Source organism: Boleophthalmus pectinirostris, unplaced genomic scaffold (genome assembly GCF_026225935.1).
Source record: "Boleophthalmus pectinirostris isolate CB_2022bp ecotype Guang Dong unplaced genomic scaffold, ASM2622593v1 HiC_scaffold_6, whole genome shotgun sequence".
Lineage (NCBI taxonomy): Eukaryota > Metazoa > Chordata > Actinopteri > Gobiiformes > Gobiidae > Boleophthalmus > Boleophthalmus pectinirostris.
Genome location: NW_026571447.1, coordinates 21,440,804 through 21,467,819, shown reverse-complemented (window position 1 = coordinate 21,467,819; position 27,016 = coordinate 21,440,804). Strand labels below are relative to the sequence as shown.

Genomic DNA, 27,016 nt, shown 5'->3' with positions numbered 1-27,016 from the left:
TGCTTTGGAGCGTTCGCAGCGGGAGCACCCCTCGCACGCACACATTATGGGCTGGACTGATAGGATTACTGCAGCTATAGTCTCCACACTTTTCCTCTCTCACCCCCCTTTTCCCTATCTATCTCTGGCTGCCGACTCCTGATTATTCAGAAGGTTAGCTTCTGATTGCCGTTAGCGCTAGCATCAGACTTTCATTATCTTGGTTGTGCTCATCTTTCCTGTTTTTTATGTTGTGAATCAAAAAATTGACCATCCAAAATTTTACAATTACAATTTTACTGAAATGCACATACTATTTGTACTGCAATGCATTATAGCACGGAGATTGCCTTGTCTCCAATAATTCTTTACTTTCTTTGTGGTGAATTGTACCTGCTTATATATAGAAATGTTAAAGAAATGTTAAGTGGAATCATGACAAATTGCAAACATCTTCCATACACTATTATAAGAATTGGGTGTGCATTTTGAGGGTGATGTCAGCTGTCAATTCAGTGGTAACAAACGGGGCCGAATTGGAGACATAGGCAGCCTTAGCAGAATACTGATGATGTGTGTGTTACTGCGGCAAGACTTCAAAAGCACGGACAGGGCTGCTCCGAGTGTCACACTATAGAGATCCTGCCTACAGCTAAATATAATACGGTACAGCCAAGGGTTTGGTTAGACTGAAAAATGCACTAGTACTATTACTATCATTTAGATTTGTATATAAAAAGAGAAACGTTGTAGAGTCATATTTATGTTTATTTCTATGGTATTATGAAACATACTAATTTCACAAGTTTACTAGTTTTTACAATTTGTGGCCAAAAGTAGTGATAGATAGGTACTACTAAAACAAGCATCAAAACTAGACAGTCATTTGAAGTACTGACATTGAAAAAAAAAAAATCACATAAACCGGAAAGGCCCGTGAAAGGTTGCCCTGTCTCCTATAATTCTTTGCTTTCTTTGTTATGGTATTTCTGAATTCTACCTGCTTATATATAGAAATGTTAAGTGAAATCAAGACAAATTGCATACATTTTCCATACACTATTATAAGAATTTGGTGTGCATTATTTTATATAAGAGCTACGAGATCACAAGGCAATATTTAAGAAACAACAGACTTTTGTGTCAGAAATTACAGTCTATTGTCTAAAAAAGTGGTTTATATTGAGTTTCAAGTCTTTTTCTTTGTATCGAAATTGACCTTCAAATTTTAGTGTTGTGATATAAAAACAGACAAATGTGTAATGTGAGGATTGTTCGGTTCAAAAGAAAAGAAAGAAAAGAAAATCCAGATTCGGTCAATATCCATTTCACATCACAAGACAGGACTAGTGCCTTGGTGGAGGTCTAAGCTTTCCAGTTGCTTAGTTGTGATTGGGGATTTTTTTTACTGTACATCGTTTCCTTTGTTTACATTTTTTCTGCTTGCTGGCTGCAGCTTTTAAGGACAGTTCAGAGTAGGAAATTGCAAACAGTTAATAAATATTGTGTATTTTTAAAAACAAAATGGTAGGTTTTGTGTAGGATGTCAGGTGATGGAGAGACTGTTAGTTTTACCATTCTGTCCTTTGCACAATGTGGCCCATTTGTAGCCGAGTGTTGACACATGTTAGTTCGGCCTGATTAGTCCCAACATAAAGACGAAGCACACAGCCCCTCCGTCACCATTCAGCCATTTTGTCTGTGTCTGTCACGCTGGTGGATGGGATGCGTGTGTGCAAGAGGCTTTTGTTAAGGTAATGCAAAAAACAGAGGAGAGCCAGAGAAGACACCATGCAAAATTAACCCCTCTGTCCCATTCACTGACCCCTGGATGGTGGTTATCTACAAGCAGGACGGCCCCCCCTTGCGTCACCTGCAGCAGCGCAGGACCAGGTGAAATGTTAGTAATAAAATAGTGAGTGTGAGATGTGGGCTTTTGCTGTCTTTTGTGTCTTTAAGTGGATTAACATAGCGGTCAGTAGGACGCGCACCCAAAGTGGCAGCCATAGCCGTTGTTTACAAGCCGCTCTCCCCTTCGTCGCTTCACTTTTTGGGCTGATTTTTTTCTCTCTCACAAAAGCGTTAAAAGGGTGGGGCTTGAGTCGGAGCTGAGTTGTGTAATCTGGATTTTTTTTTATAACGCTCTGAGGTGGGAGAAGTCAGGGATTATGATGTTTTTTTTTTGGTTTTTTTTTGTTTTTCATGTTAAAGTGGATGTGTGGATTTTAATTAATTGTACAAAACTAAATATTACTGGGAGTATTATTATTATTTTAAACCTTTTCTGCACTGTAAACAAACATGGATACTGTATACACATTTATGAACAAAATATGATTGGACCATTATAGTTAAATTATTAGAAAATTATATTATAAAAAATACTAACTAACATTACAACATTAATTAAATGTATAGGTCCTAAAAGTCCTAAAATTATTATATTGCCCAGATATGTGTAATTTTTTTTATTTTTTTTTCCAAAGCTGTGTGCTGTACAGATATGTCCTATACCTTCTAATTATATGAGCTCACAATTTTTCTAGGCTTGATAATAAACATTAAAAATAAAGTTGAGCAAAGCATGGATTTACAGACTGATGACAAGGCCTTACTGTATAGTGTAGTTTACCCAAACACTGATGCATTTAAATGTGTTCCACTATGAGAATTAGTTCTAGTTATAGAAAATTAAATAAAAGTGTGCAAAAACATTAAAACAGTGAAAATAAATACAAATAGTACTTTTTGTTAAATCATAGATTGCTCTTTTTACTCTCATGTTGTAGAAATGTATTTTATATATTTAGAGTGCACAAGGTGTATGTTTACTTTCCATTAGCTATTATCTTATTAAAATCGTAGTTTCAACCTCATCTCACGAACACTTTTGCATATACAATGAAAAATGCTTTTGCACTGATCACCGTGAAAGATATATATCTGTTGTCATCTTTTGTTGACAATGATGTCTTTTTACCTTTGTGTTATAAGTAATTTATCCATTTGTGATCAGCGTGTTTCTTATCAGTACAGGTAATGTACACATCTGTAACTGAACACTTGACCCAGACTTATTGAATTAAGTCATGAGATTTCATCAGTGTGAGATATTAACAGCTACCACATTGAATCTATGATTAACTTGGATGGCCTTGACACATGCTATATAAGACATATATTTTTTTTAAAATTTGTAATCTATAGACAGGTTATTTTTGTGGAGCCTGTTAAGCCAGAGATATATGGACTTTGTTGCTCTCTCTGGAATTAAAGATTAGAAAACTTTTTTTAATTTTTTATTATGACTTGTTTAAAAATATCAGGACTTAGATTTTATGTTTGATCTTTTTGATAATTATGATAACCGTAGTTTGTAGTCTATAGTTGATGAACACTAACCATAAACCGATCTTTGAAAAACTCTTCATTTTATATTTATTACTACTTATGTACTGCTTTAATGGCTTCTACACTTACTTCCAATGCACCTCTGCTTTTAAGTTAAACTCAGTTATTTGTAAAAGGTTCACAAAAGCTGAGGCCCATATATCAAGTATCTCTTTACACATAATGTATAGCCAGAACATCTTCAGCCTCTGCAAAGCTGTACGGCCTATTTTTACAGCCATTCTTTTAAACTCAATGCACAGAGGATCCGTCATGCTTGGGGCCGCCCCTACATTGTTGCCACATAAGCAGCTTTTAGTCCAACTTTAAAGGACTTTTCCTATTAAAATGGACCGTTCTTGTATTGTTACAGCTTTGTGATAAAATAGGGGGAGGGTTTGGCAATGGTTCTCGGTTCAACAAGCTACAATTGATTTGCTAATGACAGAGTGGCAGGTTTTAATATGACGGCTGTAACAGGCTTGTCCGTGTCAGTGTTGGGAGGTTTGCAAGAAAAATTGGCTCAAGAAATTGATTAAACCACAGGTTGAACCGGAGCTAGCCGTGTACAATGCTTTTATTCACTGTAAAAGATGATTATTGATAAGAATAATATAGCTGGTATTGGTTTGGATGGGGTCTAAACAAATAAGAATTGCTGTGGATGAAATTTGCACAAAATATGTAATTCTTTTAGTTTACAAAGTGAATTAGAGATTACTGGAAACATAGAAAGTGCTGCATTGTTTCTTCCTTGCATTGTAAATTGGCCATAATTTAGTTAGTGTAATGGGTTGTTTTGACAGTCGGTTCCCATTTGGTTTACAATACTTATTAAAAAGAAATTCTCCATAGTGTTGTTAAAATCTTTAAAATTATAAAAACAGTAATTCTGAATATATATATATATATATATATATATATATATATATATATCACATTTGTCTTGTATTTTTCAGTAATTTTATATAACATACATGACATCATTTTGTAAATAATTTCAGCCTCATGACATATGGCACAATATTGTAAATAAAGTAATAAAGACTATATTTAAATTAGCTCTAACTCTTTAAGCAGCTTGTGGTGTGACCCATTTTTGGATCCTGACTTGACTTTTACACCGCTGCACTGAGCTGCGTTGTCTCTAATTTACCCTATAGGCTTATAAAGTTTGCCTACACAATATTCATAATAAACTGATGAAAAACCCCACATTGCATTTCATAGACAGTATTCCATTTTGTTTATATAGCACATATTGGATCGTAAATTTTAACACAGCATTCATCTTAACTGCTGTGTACCAGACTGACAGCCATGTTAAATGACTTCAATAATATTTATCACATTTGTGCTATGAGCTATGTCTGATTCTGAGCCCTCTAATGATAATGATATATGTGTAAGTCCCTGTGTCGTACTCGTGTGAACTGCAGTGGTCCGAGCCTGCTGCGTGTGTGACATAAATGGCCCATAAATCCAGATGTGTCTGTCTTTAATGAGCAGCTGTTGACCATAATCCTGCCGATAAATGACTTTTAGCAGCTTTCCACTCGGCGTCCTAATGTGCAGTTTAATTTGAACATGACATCGAGAGCTGTGAATGAACGCCAGGGAGTGACTCTGGCTTAAGCACCATCTCCATCACTTTGGATTCATGACTTGTATGTGTTTCTGAGAGAGGCAAGCTGTTTAAGTGAGGAAAGAGTCAAATGGTCAAGAGAGAGCAAACTGCAGGTGACTAGGATTTAAATCAGTGCTTAGAAAAATCCTAATAGTGCTTTACATTGTTGTTTTATGTAACAATTTTGGCCTGGTTTAAAATTATGTATGTTATTTAAATGTAAATGTAGAATACATTTATTACATCTGAATAATGGAGTTTATATTTTATAGTTAGTCATTATAGAAATTGCAGTTTGATTACCATACTATAAATTGGATTGGTTCTCATGTGGATCAAAATGAAATATGCCTGATATTGTTTTAAATTATACAGTAATATTACAGTATAAACAACTAATCCTAAGTCTAGTTTAGTTGGTATTTGTTTTATATATTTTACATGTTTACTTTTTTTTCTTCTTTTTTGATGTGTGAACATCACAAGGGGCAATAATTAACAGGGAAATTGTATACAGTACAATGTTAAATTCAATTTGATATTAAAATAAAAAATTAAAGTCAGAACCACAATATTGTTCTGACTTAAATTTTTTTTTCAGTATTCTTGTAATATTAGTATACTAATAGTATTAATCTGTTTAGTTTATTACAGTCATTTGTGTTGATCAGCTCCCCATGCCCTAAATACAATATGAACCCACACAACACTTACAGGGTCACTACCATTACAGCAGGTCAATTCCTATCAAATTCTTGACAAAATAAAAGGTGTATAGGCAATACCTGCTTTTCATATGAAGCGTTTTGAATGTCTTGGTGAAGTTCACAGTGTCCATGCCCTAGAAAAAATATACAAAGGTTTATTTATTTTTACAACAAAATCTTGCTTTAAAGGAGAGGGTTTGTATTCACCACCGCCCTATCAAGAACTGTCCGTCTGATTTTATTATTGAATATATTTCTGTTGATATTGCTGGCTTTCTATGTTGTCTATCTCGGTCAGACCCCCATCTCCTCTCTCTCTGCCGAAGTACTTTTACCATGGCAACCCCTAATGCAGTATAAATGCGGGTACGGCGACTCCTGCTGCAGCAACACACGATTCATAAAAGCAAAGGTGAAATGTCATTCGAGTAGTGGCTTTAAAAACAAGTGGGGCTTTTGATGTGTGCCACGGTCAACATTAAAATACTACTACACCAAATTAGGTTACTGCTTCATGTATCGCTGCATGGTTCCTGTCTGTGCAGTTTGTATCTGACAGAGTAACTCCACCTCAACATGGATCCCCGTGTTGCATTATTGTACCACTCGAGTTTTGGAGAGCTTGCCAATATTGTTTCTCCCATATGTCAGCTCCTATGGTCTGACTCACATTGTTTCCTATATCGGCTTATACTGGACAATCCTGATAATCCCACTGTAGTATCTGAAGCCAACAGTGTCCTCTTGCCTCCAACTCCAAATGGATAACAAGATGGCACTTATGTTATGACTCATTATATTGCACTTCTATATGGGGAAAAAAAAATGTGTGTGCATTTTAAGAACATATATGGGAGTATTGGCAGATAACAAAGTTACAAGAATTAAAGAGGGACTGAAAATATAAGATATAAGATAATACAGCTTGATTAGTGGGTTCTTATTTACGTTAATGCATTAGCTCTTTTCACATGTACTTATAAAAAATTACTTAGTAGTTAATTCAGTATAACTTATTTGAATGACATTGGCATTGTGGCTTTAACTGATCATAGAATCATTTTAATAATAATTGTACTATTTTTTTTTTTTTATATATTATATCTGTTGCGATTGTCTAATGTAAAAAAAAAAAAAAAAAAAAAAAAAAAGATAAAACAACTGATAAACAGGTCAAAGGATGTATAGTGTGACTTTAAAACAATCTCTTTGTAAATAACCATCTGCTTTTGTCATTGAAAATATTGTATATTTGATAAGGTTATGTAATGATGCAATGCTCCCCTGTGGTGTAAACAGAAAACCCCAGGTATAGTGCAACACGAAGTAACACAACTTTGTATAAAATATCAAGTGAATGGTGTATAATTTATAGCATCATGTTTTGTGAAGAAAACATGATTTGAGGGCCATAAGTCGTAGCCCTCCACACGAGTATGTTAGCTCTATGCAAACATTACCACAGTGGTGACCTGAGAGTCTATGGGGCAGTTCAGGGGGGCTGTTTGTTTAGTCTGCCCCATCTACAGCTCGGTCCTGCCCCGTTCTTTCACACTGAGAGAAAGAAACCACACCTCTTTAGGCCCAGGCCCATAGTGAGGGGGGATTTGAGTCTTTGTCACGAGCGGCAGGTTTGATTTTGACATTGGACGGTGTGTAAAAATCATCCTTAAGGCCAAGAGGATTTTGGGTGATTCCCTGGACTCCCCCACTTCTCTCTTTCATCTATTTTTGTAAAGAAGTAGTTTTCTGACTTTTAAAGATATACATAGACGGCCACGCAACTATTACTCACATAGGCTTATTAGATTTAGTCCTTTTTAGGTGCAACCATGCTACACAGTTGTCATAGTACTGAGAATTTTTACATACAGAGCAATAGATGATAATTCATTCTAAGACCATATTTTCTCTTTGTCTAACAACAACAACATATTATAATTGAATAAATGATTTAGGGTGTAATTGTGTAATAGTGATTTAAATATGTACCAAAAATCAAGGAAAATATACATTTTGACTATGACTAAAAAGTAGACAAACAAAAATATTTGGAGTGTGGGTTTCATTGGCATAATTTGACATATAAACCAATGCATCCTTATATATTCAACATTGTATGCATTTTCTATGTCCTCGAGTCAAGTGCTATTTCTCCATCAACAACAGTAACTAAAAACAAATGTTTCAGCAAATGTTATGGGATCATTTAATTTATTAGGTATAAATGTCAAAATGATTGCCAAATAAAATAATTTAACATATTAAAAGTATCTATAATAATGGTTTCTGCCATTTTTAAATAATGATGCCCACTCCGCTATATGGTACCTTACAGAAGAAAACTACCTCAAAAGCACAAACAAAATCCACAGGGGACGAGTAAGTGAACATAATTTAAAGGCTCGGCATACGTACATACACATACCTCTCTGAACCTATCGAGCGGATTTCAGCCAATCAGAATCGAGCACGGATCTGACCTGTGCTTCCCTTATGAATTTCCACCCCCAGGGAAAGTAAAAGCCTCCTGTTTTTATGTGCATTGTGTGGCTGGTATTATCACACACCCCTCCCTAGTGCATGCAGAGCAGAGGACACATACAGGGTCCTCATAGCTGTGCAAAATGTTACACGAGTGCAACAGTCTCACTACATGTTTGTTTTGACAAATGTGCGCGGTGCAAGGTACAACAACGCAGCGGGAGTGCAGTTAGTGTCTGTGAGGGATTTTGTGGCTTTAAAATGTTGTTCTTCCTCATAGACATTGTATTTAGTTTATGTTTTACTGTGGATACAACGTGGTGAAAAGAGAGTAATTGTTACTGCCAATGAATCATTCAGAACTACAATGAATGGGTTTTTCAAACAAACAAAAGTTCAGACAGTTGTCAACACCAATGATGTTGAAAAAAATAATCACTTAAAATGGCGAGAGCAATCATAAAAGAGTACTGCAGAAAGAAAAAACAGAAAGGATGGCTAATGGTATGTTAAACTATTTAAATGTACTGCATGCTATCATACATGAGCATGTCACTGTTATGTGATATGCACAATTATATGTTTTTATATACATGTATGTAATTGAAATATACCTGCTATATAACAGGACAAATACAAAAACATAAAAATAAAAAATATGATGATTCTATTCTAATTTTTACCTACATTTTCTGTAAGATGACTTCCATATGTCAGAGATCCTAGAAGTTACTACTTTGTCCAGTATGGGTCACATCACTCCTTGTCCCTGTCGATGAACACCAAGACACCAAGTATGACAGGTTTCCTAAAACAGACCAAAGCATATATTACTTCCAACGATTAATTACTCTTTATGAATAAATCAACTTGAGAGTGAGAGAGCTGTATTTTAACAGATACTATGCACCAAAATATCACTTGCTAAATATAACACTGTAGTTCAGGTTTGGTGTATGTACTAAAATGTGTCATTCCACTAATAAACCTTTTTTATCTCTAAATTGCAGGTGCGTGTCCTGAGACCATGGAGCAGATGAAAGGCCTCTCCAGCTGCAGGAACATGAGCTGTGTGGGCTCCACTGTGGGTCATCACTGAGCACACTCCACTCTGAGCTATTTCAGACAGGACTGGTGCATCATGGGTAAATTCACAGGGATTGTGGATAAAAATCTTGCCTGGAACAAAGCAACATGAAAAATAAAACTATGAGATCTTATCATGAAATAAAAAGTGATTGGGTGAAATAATGCCCAAATATTAACAACTGAATCATTACTAATGTGTATTAATTATACTGAGACAGGGCCTATTCAGCACAGCACTGTAGACACAGTTTGATCTAAGCTTACATGTTGTTCAAAAATAATTGATTAACTGTTAAAAGTTATTTAACACTGATAACAATTGATAGGTGGTGTTTGCATAGTTGATTTTGTAAAGTAAATAATATAAAATGCTTGTGTATGGAGCCAAAATGATTAAAAAGAAAGTCTAAATGTAATCAAGTGTGCAGTGTACTTTGTGATTGCATTATGTCTTTGCTTACGTCTTCCTGGATTTCTTGAACCAATGATTGTTTCCTTAAAATGTAAATATATTACACTGCCCAATAGGCCTACACCATGAAGTAATATTCTCACACCTCATACTGAAAACAGAACCTCCTAATGCGGTTTAAAACCACATAATTACTTTTAATTACTGCCATTTTCAATGTGACAACACACTATGACGCAGGCTTCACTCATACTGGCAGATGAACATATTGCATACACTAGTACATTCTTTCAGAGAGTGATTGGAATTGGAATTTGCTTTGGAAAGTAATCCCCCATGTGTATATTGTAAACTGAGTAAAACTACTTGGCAAAGGTTTTATACAGCATCAAGGGTCTCTGTAACTGTGGAGGCAGGTAACTAATGCAATAACATTTACCTGTTTTAGACTTTAGTGACACTACTAAAGCTGGGAGTTTTCTAAAACATAGCCTATAATGTAGCTTTTTTATATGGTTCTTTGAGCATTGACTTAATACAGAGCCAAATATTTCATTTGAAAATTAACAGCCAGCACTGTGTGATCTGAGAATAAAGGCCAGCTAGATCACACTATTCACTTAAAGGACCTTGCTTTGCCCATGGATCAGTGTAATTTTAATGACTGAATCTGGCTCGTAATTGGGTAAGAAAGAATGATTAATCCTACAGTGAAATATTTAGCATGATCTTATAAAACAAAAAGTAAATAATGATCTAATTAAAGACTGTAAAGAAATGGCAACATATTAAAATCTACATATGATTATTTTAAATGATTAAAATAATGAAATAAATGAACACAAATTATTTAGGTTGTCTTACAGCACTTACCTGAGTGACCATGTAGGAAATAGGGTTGGTGCAGTCATGTAAACGCCCTAGGATATGCTGATAAGACTAAATAATACAGCTTCAGTAGAAATTTATAACGAAAAACTTGGAATCTAAAAGTTGGGGTAAACAGGTTGGATTTTCCCCCTTATCGTTTGCCGGAACTCGTTTCATTTGTGTATTCATACACATAGTAGGGTGATCAGTTTAATCACGTCATGCTATCATAACGACTTCATTATGACATGTTTAGCAAAAACACCAACAAATATATATTACTGTATCTAAGTAAGTATTTTAATACATTTGTGATGTGTTTTGAGATTCTATTTTATTCACCTATACGGCAGGATATGCAGCCACGGGAGGCGTGCTGCGGTCTATATAAAAGCGCCGCCATCTTACATTTTCCAGTCTCAGCTTCTTCAGACGATCTCAGACCGGCGCTGCGGAGGGGGTGCACCGGACTCCCGCTGCCGTTCTCCACTATTTTACCTCCTGTTTCTTCTATTTTGGGGTGTTTTACTTTTCAGGACTCAATTGAACGGACTTGCTGAATTGACAAGGGTAGGCATCGCCATTCCGAGTTTGGGCTTTATTATTTTGTCCCTCTTTACGGGACTCGTACGGGAATGGAGACCGCTGTTGTGTGCGGCTCGACCGGGGATGCTGCTGCTGCTGCTGCTGCTGTTGCGGCGGCTTATCCAGCTGCTTCCCTCGGCTTTATTTTTGGATTTGCCCGACACCACCCAATGGAAACGTGCTTCTTTAACATCTGTTTTCATTAATGTTTCGTTACGGCATAGTATGTGTGTGTTCATTTTGTGTGTAGTCTAAAATTTTTGCTGTTTTATTGCGGTCAGATTTTTTTTTTTCATTTGGAAATCTAAGATAGTTTTTTAACCTGGCCGCCATGGTTCTTGAGTGAGCATACGATTGTTAAACCCATGTTGGTGTACTAACTCGACAACTATTAGGCCACTTTTGCTCCTGGCCACATTCCTCTATTGTGACTCATGTTTGCTCGACGGTAGTTTCACCTTGTGCCGTTTTGCTGAAACTTTTCCTGCAAAGCATTACTCAGTTTTAAAGTCACGATAACTTAGTTTATGGAATCTAGTTTTGCTTAGTGTCCAATGTAAATTCACTGTTGTTAGCTAGTTAGCTTCACGTAACCCTTCGTCGAAAGTTGTGTCGGAACTTTAATGAAATACATTAGTTAAGTTGGTTAACCTAACCTCGCCACTAAATGGAATCTAATTATTTAGATGAATTTGTTAAACACGATCCTTTTGTTGCACATTAATGTTTTCTTGAGACTCGCGTGGGCATTTTGCCTTTCAAACAAAGCCCGACAAATTCCTCGGAGCTGTGGAGGTTTTGGAGGAAGACGAGGAGGAGCCTGGATTGAAATTTGACTCAGTGTTGTTGAAGAAAGTCCGGGCAGCCAGCAGCTGTGGGAGGGGGCCAGACGGGGCTATTATTTGGCTCACTTTGTACTCCAGCTTCACGTTTTAGATTTGTGGTATATGTGGCATTACTAAGGGCTGAGGATTCATTGGCGCCATTGGAACGGACTTTATAAAATGACTATCCACAAAACTGGTCGGCTTTCCTACGTCGTTGACCACCACTAGGAGTGTGTACAGCCAAGTGTTGATGTGGTAGAGTAACTTGAATCTGCCATTAGAACAATACACAAATTATCTAAGCGTATTTTTGTGTGCGTCGCTCAGCTTTTGATCTTTATATTCTGCAAATAAAACTGGAAAATCTGCCGTTTTCAGCACAAATTTCTTCAGGTGTTTAGAGACGGAAGTGTGGGTGTAGGCTCCGCCGACACCGGTAGTGGTCTGAGGTAGCCCACGGAATCACGGATAAAATCGTATGCTTTTCCGTTGTTTCGCAATGATCTCTGTGCACTAACAATTCTGCTAAACCAGATTATAATCTTTGACTTTATGCTATTTTCTACCTTAAAAAGTCTCATAGACAAGCTCGGTCCATGGCCGGTCCATCCAGCGCAGTACTCAAGTTTTGATGATTACTGCTCTTCGGCATAAATGTGGTGGTTGTGTGATTGCATTTTGCCGTGAGCATCTTGCAGGCGTCAGTGTTGCAGTTCGGACGCAGCGGCTGCAGGCTCTCGGCTCATTGTGTTGTTGGCAGCAGTGGGGCTGCTGACCCTGCACATTACACTGCCAACACTGGAGCTGGGCGCAGCTATTGCCTCTGCTCCTGCCGATAATAAGAGCCTGTTGGGCTCAGTTATGGATGTGCTGTACTAGGAAGGCTGGTAGAAGCAAAAGGGAGATTTGGCTTGGTTCTTTACAGCAGATTATTGGATCCTGGCACAGGTTTCAGTAGTATAGCTTTGTACACACTGAAATTTGGCAAGTTGAGGTTGGATGACTATTTGCATGGACACTACAAAAGCTCACTTCAGCTTGTTTTGGTTGCCAATTTTGAGCATCAAAATCTTACACAAAGTTGTATTAATGTATTTGTTTACTAATCTATGTAAACTCTCACTGCTTTTATTATAGTATCCAGATGTAGAGAAGTAACTTTCCACTGCAGCAGTCTTTTGTGAGGGCTTTGATGGTGTGTTTTAACGTCTGAAGGGGCATCTGGCTTCCATTAGGAGTGGGTTATACAAGGGTAGACTGCAGAGCCCCAGCATAGCGTGTGAACGGTAAATTTGAGTCTGTGCTTGTGGTTAGAACCAGCAGTCTCTGGGCCTGACTCAAGAGTGTGTTTTAATGACACTGCTTCTGTCAGACTGCTGAGAGACTAGTGGTCCCCTGTATGTGTGCTGTGCTATTAAGCTTCAATGCTTGGGTACCTGAAGGTCTAGGCAATTTGTATGCAAGGGTTGGTACAGGAACTTTACATTGGCCCAGTACAAATCTAGTTCTATTTTTTGTTAGGTTTTTATGCCTTTTTCATGTTTGTGGTAGTATTGGGCAAATTGTACTTGTCTAAGCTATTCAGATTAATTTTAAGAACATATCAAACTTGTTGTGAAAGGGCTTAAAGCAACATCAGCCAGTTGCACTTGAACTCTTCAGAACATGTCAAAACTGGCCTGCTGTAATTGAACAGGATTTGGTTTACTTTTTAAAGTTGGCTTATCCTGCAATAATCAGCCCTTTGAAATAGTTTGTCAAGAGACTTTGACCTATTGGGTCTTATCTGTTTATCCTTTTTCCATGAAGGCCTGCCACATTTCTTGTTTTTGTGCATTACTGTCAAAACATTTTCTTTGGGTTGCATTGGCCTTATTTAAACGTTGTGAATAATTTCCCGTGCAGACCTGCTCTCTGCTGCCATTGCAACTGTTTACTTCTCCTGCAGAGTTCAAAGCCATAGCAGGAATGTGTGCCCTCCTCCCTGCTCCTCCACCCTGCGCTACACTTCCTCTGTCCGTCCGCACCTAAATGGCTGCCTAATGGAGCCTTTGTACGAGCCTCTGCTAAACTGGAGTTTAAAAAAAAAACACACACAAGTTTCCAACATTTCAAAGTTTGTAGTTCTTTGTGCCGCAGTCACCAGTGGCACTTGGCTGTACTCAAAGGTGCAAACTTGAGGGAGGCCATGATTATAAATGCATTTTAACTTTATAAATATTTACTGAGTAAATTGGACTAAGTGTTTTATTTCTTGCAGATCAGGAAGCTGTGCAGGCCGTGGTTTGAGAGCGCATCATGGCTTCCCAGGGTGAGTTCAGACCTTAACATGAAAGTTTCTACATTTTTCTATTTGAGCACAATTGGCAATTACAATTTCATTTAACTTTTTAAATTTGTGAATTTTTAAAAGTAAAATTAGGTTTCAGTCTAGTCTCTCCAAATGACATTCTTTTTCTACTGAGACCAGTTTGGCTGTGTTGAACAAAATCCCCAATGGCTCATTGTCAATGACAATTTGAAATGATTGCTTTAGATTAGCACAGCCGCAGTTTGGCAGTGACCTTAATGTGAACACATGTTGTATGTGTTTGTATTATAAATGACTGTCTGTGCAGCTGATCTGATGGAGCTGGACATGGCCATGGAGCCGGACCGTAAAGCTGCAGTCAGTCACTGGCAGCAGCAGTCATACCTGGACTCAGGCATCCACTCAGGAGCCACCACCACAGCGCCCTCTCTGAGTGGGAAGGGAAACCCAGATGAGGAGGATGTGGACAACCAGGTCATGTATGAATGGGAGCAGGGCTTCAACCAGAATTTCTCCCAGGAACAAGTTCAAGGTATGAACCCTTTGCCAAAGATTCCAATTTAGTAGATTTTGTAGGTGCTGTTAAAGGAGACATTTTGACTGGCTTTACTCCTTCAGACATTGATGGTCAGTATGCCATGACACGGGCCCAGAGGGTGCGTGCGGCCATGTTCCCAGAGACTCTGGAGGAGGGCATGCAGATCCCCTCCACACAATATGACACAGCCAACCCTACCAATGTGCAGAGGCTGGCAGAGCCCTCACAGATGTTAAAGCACGCCGTGGTTAACCTGATCAACTACCAGGATGATGCAGAGCTGGCCACCAGGGCCATCCCAGAGCTCACCAAACTGCTGAATGATGAGGACCAGGTGGGTGCTCTCAGTACACTGTCGAATCTTTGTATCTTTGATCCAGATTTGAGTTTTTGTGTTGTCTGTCTTAGGTGGTTGTAAACAAGGCAGCAGTAATGGTCCACCAGCTTTCAAAGAAAGAGGCTTCGCGACATGCCATCATGCGCTCCCCTCAGATGGTCTCTGCCATTGTCAGGACCATGCAGAACACAAATGATGTGGAGACTGCTCGCTGCACTGCAGGAACCCTCCACAACCTGTCCCACCACAGAGAGGGGCTGCTGGCAATCTTCAAATCTGGAGGAATTCCAGCGCTAGTTAAGATGCTGGGGTAAGTAACAGCAGAGAGACGGCTGCATGAGACATGGTTAAAATTGCATGTGGTGCATATAACAAGCTTTATTCAGTTCTGGGTCACTATTGTACTAAAACTGTCTGTGTTTACTGTAGCTCCCCAGTGGATTCTGTCCTGTTCTATGCCATTACTACCCTTCACAACCTCCTCCTGCACCAAGAGGGAGCCAAGATGGCTGTTCGACTAGCCGGAGGGCTCCAGAAAATGGTGGCCCTGCTCAACAAAACAAATGTCAAGTTCTTGGCCATTACCACAGACTGTCTGCAGATTCTGGCGTATGGAAACCAGGAAAGCAAGGTAACTTATTTAGTGGTGGACAGTTATAGCAGGCTGTGGAAATGTCATGTCTTACACTTGTTGCTGTGTGTTGTAGTTGATAATCCTGGCCAGTGGCGGCCCCCAGGCACTGGTGAACATCATGAGGACTTACACCTATGAGAAGCTGCTCTGGACCACTAGCAGAGTGCTCAAAGTGCTGTCGGTGTGCTCCAGTAACAAACCGGCCATTGTAGAAGCTGGTAATGACTTTTTTTTAAATGAATTTGTATAGTTATTTAGACATGTGCTAATAGATTTGAATGCTGTTTTTGTGTACAGGAGGCATGCAGGCTCTGGGTCTGCACCTGACAGACCCCAGCCAGAGACTGGTCCAGAACTGTCTCTGGACTCTTAGGAACTTGTCCGACGCTGCCACAAAACAAGTGAGTGTTTTGTTTGACCCCAGTGTTAATATTTTTTCTTTTAATTGGACATTAACGTGACTTGTGCCTGTTCACAGGAGGGAATGGAAGGTCTCCTCGGGACTCTAGTCCAGCTACTCGGAAGTGACGACATCAACGTAGTCACCTGTGCTGCTGGTATTTTGTCCAATCTGACCTGCAACAACTACAAAAACAAGATGATGGTCTGCCAGGTACAACCTTTTTCCTTTTTTATTTATTTGAAAGGGGTTGTTTCTATAAAGTCACATTTCCCCTGTCCTCTGCAGGTGGGAGGAATTGAAGCGTTGGTTCGCACAGTGCTTCGGGCTGGTGACAGGGAGGACATCACAGAGCCAGCCATTTGTGCACTGCGTCACCTGACGTCACGACACCAGGAGGCAGAGATGGCCCAGAACGCTGTGAGACTGCACTATGGTCTGCCTGTAGTGGTTAAACTACTGCACCCTCCATCACACTGGCCTCTCATTAAGGTGCACATTATAATCCCACTCTGGAACATGAAGAGTTTTACTGTGAATAGGATGTTTAACTTGTCTTTTTCTTGCACAGGCTACAGTTGGATTGATTCGTAATCTGGCCCTGTGTCCTGCTAATCATGCCCCTCTGAGGGAACAGGGCGCTATCCCAAGACTGGTGCAGCTGCTGGTGCGAGCTCACCAGGACACGCAGAGGCGCACCAGCATGGGGGGCACACAGCAGCAGTTTGTGGTGAGGCCTGAACCTAAGGTTCAAGAGCCTGAGGGGTCACTATTAGAGGGTGTTTAATACCTCGTTTTTATGCAGGAGGGGGTTCGTATGGAGGAGATTGTGGAAGGCTGCACAGGGGCTCTTCACATCCTGGCCAGAGACGTTCACAACAGAATAGTTATCAGAGGCCTCAACACCATCCCTCTCTTTGTCCAGGTAACATAATAACAACCTCATTTTATTATTCTATGCTACTAAATATAGACTGTAAAGCTGTCTCTTGGTCAATCATTTTCAGTATTAACATGCTATTGTGTGTGTAGCTCTTGTACTCTCCCATTGAGAACATCCAGCGTGTGGCTGCTGGGGTGCTGTGCGAGCTGGCACAGGACAAAGAGGCGGCTGAGGCCATTGAAGCCGAGGGAGCCACTGCCCCACTGACAGAGCTGCTGCACAGCCGCAATGAGGGAGTCGGTGCGTACCAACATAAACTAAAGCTTCTCAATGTATTTTAGAGGCCAAGAGATTAACTTGAGTGATTCATCTCTCCACAGCCACATATGCAGCTGCTGTCTTGTTCCGTATGTCTGAAGACAAACCCCAGGACTACAAGAAACGTCTTTCAGTAGAACTCACAAGTTCTCTTTTCAGGACGGAGCCAATGGCCTGGAACGAGGTGTGATTCTTTGCATCAACACTTATTAAAGCTTTATTATTGCCGACACAAGAATTATGCTCTCTAACGCCTATGTGCTGTGCTCTGCAGACCGGAGACCTGGGCTTGGACATTGGTGCTCAGGGAGAGCCTCTGGGCTACAGACCTGAAGGTAAATCACCTCTTCACCTCTCGCTTCAAGGCTCCCAAGAGAAACACATGAGCAGCTGAGGGCAGACGGATCAGATAAACAAGTCTGCTGCCCTCATCAAGCTGTCCCATTGTTTCTGTATGTGGAGCCCTCTCATAGTCACTGTCACTGTAGGAGCTAGATTTAAACAGTAACCTGAGACAGTTGTGATGTCTTAATCCAGTCTGTCAGTGTAGATCACTGCAGCTGCCTCTAGTTAACTTGACCATCTTGGACACAGCTACTCCATTTGGATGTGTACAGCTCCTCTTCCTCAGCTCATGTCAGTGTAATTGGCTCATAGTAGTTGCCTGGTCACGAAGTCTGCACATAAGTTGGTTTGCTGTTGAGATTAACTTGTCAATTGAAACATGCTCCAGAGGTGTGGCGTGTTGCTGTGGTGATAAGTGATCGTACTACTGTGTGACGCTTGGGTTTTTAACATGCTCTAACCGCTGCTCTGCTTCCCCTGCCTCCTCACTCCTCCCCACACCAGACCCAAGCTACCGTGCTTTCCATGCGGGGGGTTACGGCGGGGACACTATGGGCTTGGAGCCTATGATGGACCATGACTTGGGACACCACCCTGGCCAGGACTACCCTCCCGTTGAGGGCCTTCCTGACCTGGGACATGCCCAAGAACTGATTGAAGGCCTCCCTCCCGGTGATTCCAACCAACTGGCCTGGTTCGATACAGACCTGTAAATACCAAGAGCAACATTACACTACACTTTCTACTAGGTAAGAATCATGCAGCCTGCTCATCGTTGTACTAAATGTCTAAAATGGGCAGTCATTGGATTTAAGACTTGATGGCGTCTGCATGTTGAGACTGCTTCTAATTACAAAGTGTGTGTTGTGGATTTTGTGATGTTTGTGGTACTTTGATCCACTTGTGCGGCCTGTTGCCAGCATAGTTCCAACGCCTTTGTTCTTTTGCAGCTGTATCATGTGATCTGGATGAACCTGCATCGTGATTTGCCCATGAGGAGGAGGCGGGGTTTCAGAAAGTGCCTGAAGACGACTCATAACGGCTGTTTCCTGTCTATGGAAACTCCATTGGGACAAAAGTATTAAAAGTGCGGTTCTGCTCTCAGCCTGAGTATGGGCTGACTCTGATTCTGAGGAGACGACAAGTTCAACATTTGTTTTGATTTTACATTATCCTTTTATGTACTTCAGTTTGTTTGTTTTTTTACCATTGGTTTTACTCTTTATCCAATTTTCTGTAAGGTACATGTTTTTAGCTTGCTTTTCCTTTTGATCTGTTTCTGCTTGTCATTTTGTTTTTGCAGTCCATGTCTGTCATTTTTATGCTCCATCCAAGTAAATCTGAACGCATTTTGAATGGTGTCCAACACAAGTTAATCATTTGAATTGTATTCTGATGAAGTGTAACATTGTGTAGCTTTTGTATAAAAAAACATGAATTGGAAATCATGGTCCAAATATGAAGCTATTTTCTTGCTTTAAGGTGGACACTAATGTGTCTCTGCTGTTCCAAAGGGGTGTGGCCGACAGTGCTGTTACTGTGGGAGGGTTTGGGAGGAGCTGGTTGCTGTAGCCTGCTGTGTTAAACAATAAAATGGACTGTCATTTCACACCAGTGCCTCTGTCTCATTTAACCCAAACACAGGACATGGTGAATAAGTGCTACATCACACTTGAGTCAGTTTGACAGTTATGGCTGAAGGCTCAGGCTGAGGTTAGATTCTTTGTTTAGACAATTATTCCAGGTTATGTGCAAATGTAATTTCCCACTATTGATAAAGCCCCACCAGGTCTGTCGACGATGCAGTTTCCTGTATCAGGTTATAAGACCCTAAATGAGTTTGTTCTGACTGGTGTGTGCCAGCTGTTTGCTGTGGCTTTACTCTGATTTACATATTAAATTAAAACCAGGAGATGGAGCTGCTGGTGCTGTGTTTTGGGAGAACAGCTGTGGTGGGTTTTACAGGACTAGTCTCACTGTATGTCCCTCCTAATGTCCAGATCTGCTAATCAAACCAGTCCAATCTGCTCCACTCCATCTAACTCTTGAATTAATGCAGTAAAACCATTGTCTATTGCCAGTTTGACATGGCCAATTTTTACTTTTCACTGCATGGCAGAGGAGTCCAACTGTAAACCTGCTAAAGATCAGATTATTCCAGAGACAACAGTTTACTGTAATTCCACAACTTCTTAATTCATGAGGGTTTTATACATGACCAGCTATTTACATTCACAAGGTGACATCTTTTGAGACCATTTTAATGTTGATTTTAGCTAAATATATACCCACACAAAATCAAACAAGAAACCAATGACAAGAGCCCATCATATTTCTTAAAACCTTGAAACATTTTATTTTTAGAAAAAGCTCAAAGACATTTACTGAAAAAGTATCATCACTCAAGAACAAAAAATATAAATAAGATTAAACTTGCTAAAAAAAAAAAATTAAATTCAACTGTGCTAAAAAGTTTTTCATCCGGTAATCTGATTGAGGATTTCAGCAGCCAGGGACACTACCTCCGCATGGCACCTGAAAGAAAGCAACATTATTCATTGTAGAGAGCCACAGGATAAAGTCTTATAAAACATATATTCTCACTATCTAAACAGTCCATTTACAGAAATAAGAGTTCAACTGCAGCTTTGATGAGATTCAAAAAGGATTGTTTTTCAGAGGGATAGCTCGATACACTGATATTGGCAATGTATTTTTGAGGCAGGTTGTGTATAGGAAGGGTGGTACAAAATTTCAACCTAAGTTGAAATAAATATCCTCATATGAAGGCAAATGTCCAGAATTTACCTAGAATAATGTGTCATTAGTTAATTAGTGACACTGTAAAAAGAACAATATATTTTTTTGTTTCATTTTATTATTTATTGTTTAGATTCCTTATTATTACTACTCTGATTTGTTGACATTGATTTTAAAAGTACTTTCTATGTACTAAAGGCTGGGAGTCCTTTAATCTCCACATTGGTAGATGTACATTTCTGCCTGCTTTATTCATGCCTCTCTCCTTGGGTTTGTGGCTGCAGGTGTCTGTGGGGCAGCCTCTGAGCCAGACCAGCGGAAACCCTCCCACTGCCTTAGTTAATTAAAATCCACATAATTAACCTAATTAACACTTTTCCCACAGGCTTTGGAAATCCTTGAGAGTTTGTGTGAATTTAGAAAACATAATTTGAATCTGTTAAAAAAGTTTCCCCACAAAGTTTGGCAAGTCATTAAATCCATCACCTCCATCACTGTTTCAACCAGAAGACAATGGAAAATCTTATTTATTTATTACAGAAGTATTTTACTCATTAACTGTAATGTATATAACTGTGCTGTTGAAATGATGTTCAAGTCATATAATGGTATTGCCTCCATTGTGTGTTATATCCAAAATGTGAACTTGAGATGCATTCACATAAAGTGGTCCAGCTCAGTTAGAGCCCGAGCAGCTTAAAGCTATTAAAAAAATAGAACAAGTAAATTTCACTCAGTGTTGATGCAACCCATGGTTTAAAATGCTGATTTGATAATATAATTTCACACAGCTGGAAGATGAAAAGAAAAGAAGGATAATAGAAGAAGAAACTGATCTGAAAAAATCTACTGGTATTTACTCGTCTCCCTTTAACCCCAGTTACAACATGATCTATTTAATGCCTCTAACAGTATATTTACATTGTAAAAAAAGGAGTGTTTATAGATGACACATGCATTTTTTTTTCTGTCAGATGCCCTTCCTTGCATCTCACTTCATTTCTTTCAACTTGGGACTGAAAGGCCTCATGCTTCCAAAGAATTGAACCTGGGACCTTGCTGAGAGGCGAGATGTGTTCGCCACTGCACCAGTTGTTAGATTTCCACTAGTTGCCTTCTCTGTGTTTTCCAAATGGGAATGTATTTTTCGCTCAGCTGCGTCTGTTGTGTTTTTGACTGCCGATACGCTCTGGGCCTCTCCGTTTTTGTACAGGGGTGAGTTAAGCCCCACCCCTTCTGTCCACGCCTTACTTTTGAAAAAGGCATTCCTCAGGTTGTCATGGCAAACACTGAATGACATCATGCTTCATCCTCTCAATTAAAAACCCTCCCCCTCTCATCTCCTAAAACCTCTGCTTCTACCTCCTCCCTTCTTCCACCCTTTTTCCACCGTGGCTGCACCACTATGGAGTGTGCCACTTCAAAGGCCACATCTGAGTGCAGAGCAGAGAGGAGAGGGCCGGAGAGCCAGTGAGGAGGAACAGGCAAATAGAAAGGAAAAAAAAATCACTCTTGGGGGAGGAAGAGGGTGCAAAGGATAACAAAAAGCGGGTGAGAGTTGGAGAGGTCTATGTAGCTGGACAACAATACACCTTTATTATCGATCTGACAGGGCTGTGCGATTGAGAGGAGACTTTCAGACTATTCTCCATGTTTGTGTGCGTGAGAATGGGTGACAGGTCGCCAGTCTCGTACATCACAAGATCAAAGAGAAGCATGGTCGCTAAGGCAACAAAACCCTTGGCTCGTACACACAAAAGCAAAGAGAGAGAGAGATGCAGAGATACAGGTGTTCACGGGGCTCTTCACACAAAAAATATCAGACGTGACAAATACAAAGTTGGCTCTCACGGACAAAAACTTTGAAAAGAAGAGGTTTGCTGTGACCCGAACCTGTCTGAAAGATACAACCGACTACTTTACCATTCTCACCGTGATAGTGTTGGTTTACTAATACTAGTATAAGCTTTTTGAAAGCATGGCCTCAAAAAGCTTCTTCACATTAACAGTTTTATATCAATTGTTTGAAATGCCTGACTTTTAAATTGTCTAAACACATTTAAAAATACTGTTAGAGCAAGTCTTTGTAGTAACTTGCTACAGTTCAGTTTACTGTGGGCCCACAACAAACCTATCTAGCATCTCCATTGAGATGCAGGCTGAACTGCAGGTCAGAAAAAATAACCTATTAAAATAAATTAATGGAAGACCAAATGAACCTCATTAAACTACATCAGATCTGTGGAGAAGTGAACACCCTCCTTGAAAGAATGCATGTTTTTCATTAACACCTGTTATTGAATACATGCATAGACATGTTTAATGCCATACTGTGAAACATTAGAGGTAAATCAATAATATCCCCAAAGAGAAAAGCAGGTTGCGGACCTCCACCAGAAAAGTTGCATAATGCACCTTTAAGGAAATAAGTATATAGATTTCTCTAACCAAATACATGTGCACTTGTGACACATTTCTTATCATATTTAGACATTTTTAGCATATTTCTTTTTTATTAGCTATTGCAAAATGGAAATTTATGATATAAGATGGTGGGAAAACCAAATCCCCAGCCTATTACCTAACATTCAGTGCATTCATTAAGGTTGACACTACTTGCTGTCATTCTTTAATTGAAAGTAATTGGCGACATTTTGGGCCAGCGTAGGAGGAAGCAGCGTGATCATAATATTTGGTCCTTTTGGTTTGGAGAAGCACTCACCTGTCAGAGCGGGCCATTTCCTGGATAACAGTGAGCAGCTCGCCCCCTTCAGAACTGTCAACCCACTCACATTTATCAGTGTCTGTGGTCTGCATCTGCAACAGAGTGGACCCACAAAAGACAAGATAGTGAAAGAATAGGTGCCAGTACATGACCACTTTAGCCACACAAAATAGGTTGGGTTCACGTGGCATCACAACTTTCTATTGATATTTTGCAGCTGATGCCATCAACACTTCCTGGGGGTGTGATGCTAACTGAACGCACAGCACTGTTAAGAGCTCTGTTACTCAGGTTAGACTTAATCTGATCTTTATCTATGATCTTTAACACAGTCTGACCAGAACGAGCTGACTTAGTTAGAACTACAACAGGTGAGATGAGTCTCTCACACGTAAAATTACAGTCACAAAATATCTAACATTAGCCTACACTTTTTCAGTTAGCACTCCCATCTTTTGTTGAAAATCAAACTCCTGAACAGGACCATGAACGCACCTGTATTGATTACCGGTCCCTGAAAATTTGTTCTTTAAATCCATTTTGTATTTTTTCTTGAGTTTTCAAACAATCTTAAAACTTTTTGTCAGTGGTTGTTATGTAACCATGATAACTTGTACATAAATCTCTAGTGGTGGTTTAGAAAAGCCCCGGCTTGACGTCACTGCAAAGTACCAAGAGTCTAAAAAGAGCAGAAGGACAATTCAGACTTATACGTAGTGAAATTTGCTGTAGATGTTTAACCTGCTTTATGCTTAATATTTCTGTAATTACTGAGTCTATCCACATGAAACAAAAACTGGCACAAAGTTCAGTATATTCTCAGTCAGCATTAATAAACAAAAAATACATATATTTTGTTATAATAGCCTCAGGCCATTGGTATTGTTCAACCTGTGATTTTTATCTGTTGGAAGGAATTCAAGCCATAAGATTAATATGGCAAGTTTATGGAGCCAAAGCTAACAAATAATGATAAGAAAAACATTATTTGTGAATCATAAGTTTGGATTTCTCCCAAAAAACAAGTTTCTCAAGATAATATATCTGAGAAACTATTACATTAAAATCTAGAACATGAAAGCGACCTATACATGCGGTTCAGCTTCCAGTTTTAAAGGCAACATTTTGAGGACTTTTCACCACTTAAAAATATACATATAAAAATTGGTTTTGAATTAATAATTGCTATTTCAAAGGGGGAAATTTTTCATCACTCTGAAACCCATTAATATGTTTATTTTGAATACTTGTTATGATGTTGTCTAATATTATCAACAAAAATGGTTTTGTCAGTGGTTGAGAGGACACTTTTTTTTTTTTAATCAAAGCCTTTTCAAAACCAAATTTATTTATTCAGTTTGATATCTGTTTTATTAATGTTGGATCTTAACTCATCGCCCCTTGACAACTTGTTGATGAGTTCTAACATCTGTATGATTGTAGGACTAGAGTGGGAGTGCTGTGCCTTTAAACTCACTGAACTTTTTGTCTGTTATTTGATGTATTCTTGTCTCAACACGTCTCCTCTCACACGCCCTTGAACACCTGTTAGTGTACTGCTGCGCGTGTACTTGGTTGTCACAAATTCATGTTTAATATTAGATCCTCAGCACGGCCAAAGGTCCAACTTGTGTAACGAACATGTTTTAATAAATAATGCCCGCTGTTTGCTGCCCGCCTCTCCCCGTCCTGTTGCGTATTCGGTGAGCGTGTTGTCTCTGATCTGCGGTGACATCATCACCTCTGTCTCCGCGGCGACATGGCATGGCTGTTGCTAGGAGACGGGGTGAGGAGTAGACAAAAATACCCCCCTCTACTCAAACAGCGCGTGCAAGAAGAGTTTTGAGAGTGTCAGGGGACATGGAGGTGCACAGGTGGAAGAAGATATTCTGCTAATGTTATCATGTCCACCTCCATCAAACTCTGGGAAACAGATATCTGAAATAAAACTGACAGAAAACATTTTATAGTCACTAGTCCTTGTTTTTACACTAAAAATTGATTCTCCTCTATTGCAAGATAGTTTTTAGCTTTACTATATTCATTCAGCTCCCTGTAGTATACTCTATCTACAAGGGGTCAAAGCAGTAAATATTATGATGCTCTGGCAGAGGTCTGTACGAACCATAGTCTATATCTATGGGTTTCAAAAAAATTTATTATGAAAAATGTGTTGCCATAGTTATTAAAAGCATTTTAAAATGTAAAAATATTACATCTTTTGAATGGTGAAAAGTTCTCAAAATGTTGCATAATAAGAAGATGAAACGCATGAATAGATGTAAACAAAGTCTTTATGATTACCTGCCCCATCCCAAGTAGGGATGTCATGATATCAAATAAAAAAAATAAAAAAATTGTGATGATTGTGAAAAGATTAATTTATTTTATTTTAGAGTACTTTACCATTCTTCAAGTATGTGGCTGGCTTTATGAAATTATATAAAACAGTTACTATGACATAAATATTCAGATAAACAAACAAAAGAACATAAAATTTGCTTCCAGAATTTCCATGAATATTATCTTTAGTTCTTAGGATTACATTATGTCCTAAATAATAACAATTATTGATGAACCCTCTTGACATCCTTATTTCGTATTTCATTTATTTGTAAAGGGACAAACACATATTAATGAATATTTAAACTGTAAATATGTAAAGATTATAGGTAATGTGGCTAATTTACATCTTCAGTCCCTCGACAGGTTGATGATCACTAGCCCTTTCTGTAATTCGTATCTTGGTTTCCTTTTCAGTCAAATCTTTCATTGTAGCTCTTGAGAACCTCACCTCTTTTAAAATGTGTGTTCATAACTGAGAACTGGTTTAAAAGGTCAAATGTAACAGAGGGTTAAAATTGAATCTGTTAACACATTTAGAAATGTTTTGCAAAATGATTTAGAGTTAAGTGCTTTGGCATTCACTGAGGTATTTCAGCGACTGTAGATGACAGTGTGTTAGGATTACAGTCATTAACAAACAATACAGATAAAGCCAAGACGACAACACTGAATATCTTAGCAGCTCATGGAGGTTTCTTTATAAACATAATCAGTGCATAATTACTGCAAACCCACCCAATATAATATGTGAAATAAATGCACATAAGAATTAAAACGGCAGAAACAGAGCAGATTAAAAGTCGTGTTGCTAAGTTACACATTGACTAAATAAACATGTGGAAATTATTTTAAGCATTTATGAATCCCATTTCCTTTAAGGATTTAAGAATTTTTGACTTAATTTATTCTCCGTTTCTCCTCCTTCGCAGTTTCGAAACCATTAGTGGGATCTTTGATTGAGATTAGGCGAGGCCTGAAATCAATGAAAGATAATTAAAAAGCCTTTGTTGAAGGGCAGGCTCTTGTCGGAGTGTGGAGGTGTGTGTTGTGCATAATGTGTGTCTGATGTACTTGTTCAAAGCTGCACGCCGCTCTCTGCTCACTGATTGGCTGATAGATAATGAGATTTTGGAAAATTCATTCGTCTTTTGACACAACACAAGTTATAAAATGCGAAAGCTTTGTGATTTGATAGTCTTTTTAAATCTGAGGAAAGAGACTAGTACAAAAGTAGATTAAAATGTGACCATATATTTATCAAGCCTTAAATCGTATTGAAAAGTTAATGATCGGGGTAGCTAAATGAGCAGAAAGGTAGATTGATGTAAATTTGTTTAGCTCCTGGCACTAAGCTGCATTAATGAGTCATCCACCGGCTACAAGGCTGTGGTTAGGACTAAAGCGTGCTAGCCTTCAGAGTGCAAAGGAGGAAAGGGAAGTCTGATCCTG

General features: G+C 38.9%; 2 protein-coding genes and 1 long non-coding RNA gene across 8 annotated transcripts in view; 1 reads left to right on the top strand and 2 right to left on the bottom strand.

The window, feature by feature from the left end:
- Nucleotides 1–10,701, bottom strand: part of LOC129411858 (uncharacterized) — a 39,747-nt gene extending 29,046 nt beyond the window's left edge. For both annotated transcript variants that reach the window (XR_008633473.1, XR_008633472.1), the window contains exons 1-4: nt 10,562–10,701; nt 9,176–9,366; nt 8,875–8,995; nt 5,782–5,837 (exon numbers count right to left, since the gene is read on the bottom strand). This is a non-coding gene — a long non-coding RNA (uncharacterized LOC129411858). The remainder of the gene's footprint in view (nt 1–5,781; nt 5,838–8,874; nt 8,996–9,175; nt 9,367–10,561) is intronic.
- A 285-nt stretch (nt 10,702–10,986) lies between these two features.
- ctnnb1 (catenin (cadherin-associated protein), beta 1) lies at nt 10,987–19,345 on the top strand. Of its 2 annotated transcripts, none has more exons than XM_020937095.2 (17): nt 10,987–11,128; nt 14,236–14,281; nt 14,589–14,813; nt 14,900–15,153; nt 15,228–15,466; nt 15,586–15,787; nt 15,864–16,008; nt 16,088–16,191; nt 16,269–16,403; nt 16,479–16,682; nt 16,762–16,920; nt 16,996–17,115; nt 17,223–17,373; nt 17,454–17,575; nt 17,666–17,726; nt 18,241–18,485; nt 18,687–19,345. In XM_020937095.2, the coding sequence occupies exons 2-16, from the start codon at nt 14,269–14,271 to the stop codon at nt 18,447–18,449; spliced, it is 2,343 nt and encodes a 780-aa protein (XP_020792754.1). In that variant the 5' UTR covers nt 10,987–11,128; nt 14,236–14,268; the 3' UTR covers nt 18,450–18,485; nt 18,687–19,345. The 2 variants fall into 2 exon arrangements, with proteins under 2 accessions (XP_020792754.1, XP_020792753.1); XM_020937094.2 differs by having other exon boundaries at nt 14,231–14,281.
- Nucleotides 19,346–20,149: 804 nt separating this feature from the next.
- ulk4 (unc-51 like kinase 4) overlaps nt 20,150–27,016 on the bottom strand; it is a 49,527-nt gene continuing 42,660 nt past the window's right edge. For all 4 annotated transcript variants that reach the window (XM_055163973.1, XM_055163974.1, XM_055163975.1 and 1 more), the window contains 2 exons: nt 23,219–23,313; nt 20,150–20,271 (listed from right to left, as the gene is read on the bottom strand). In XM_055163973.1, the coding sequence (XP_055019948.1) occupies nt 20,214–20,271; nt 23,219–23,313 (153 nt within the window). In that variant the 3' untranslated portion in view covers nt 20,150–20,213. The remainder of the gene's footprint in view (nt 20,272–23,218; nt 23,314–27,016) is intronic.

What these genes read in the sequence shown, in the direction of transcription:
- ctnnb1 (XM_020937095.2), top strand. An exon ending in GCACACAGCAGCAGTTTGTG is followed by an intron (nt 16,921 to 16,995) that starts GTGAGGCCTGAA and finishes GTTTTTATGCAG; the next exon opens with GAGGGGGTTCGTATGGAGGA. An exon ending in TCTGGGCTACAGACCTGAAG is followed by an intron (nt 17,727 to 18,240) that starts GTAAATCACCTC and finishes TCCCCACACCAG; the next exon opens with ACCCAAGCTACCGTGCTTTC.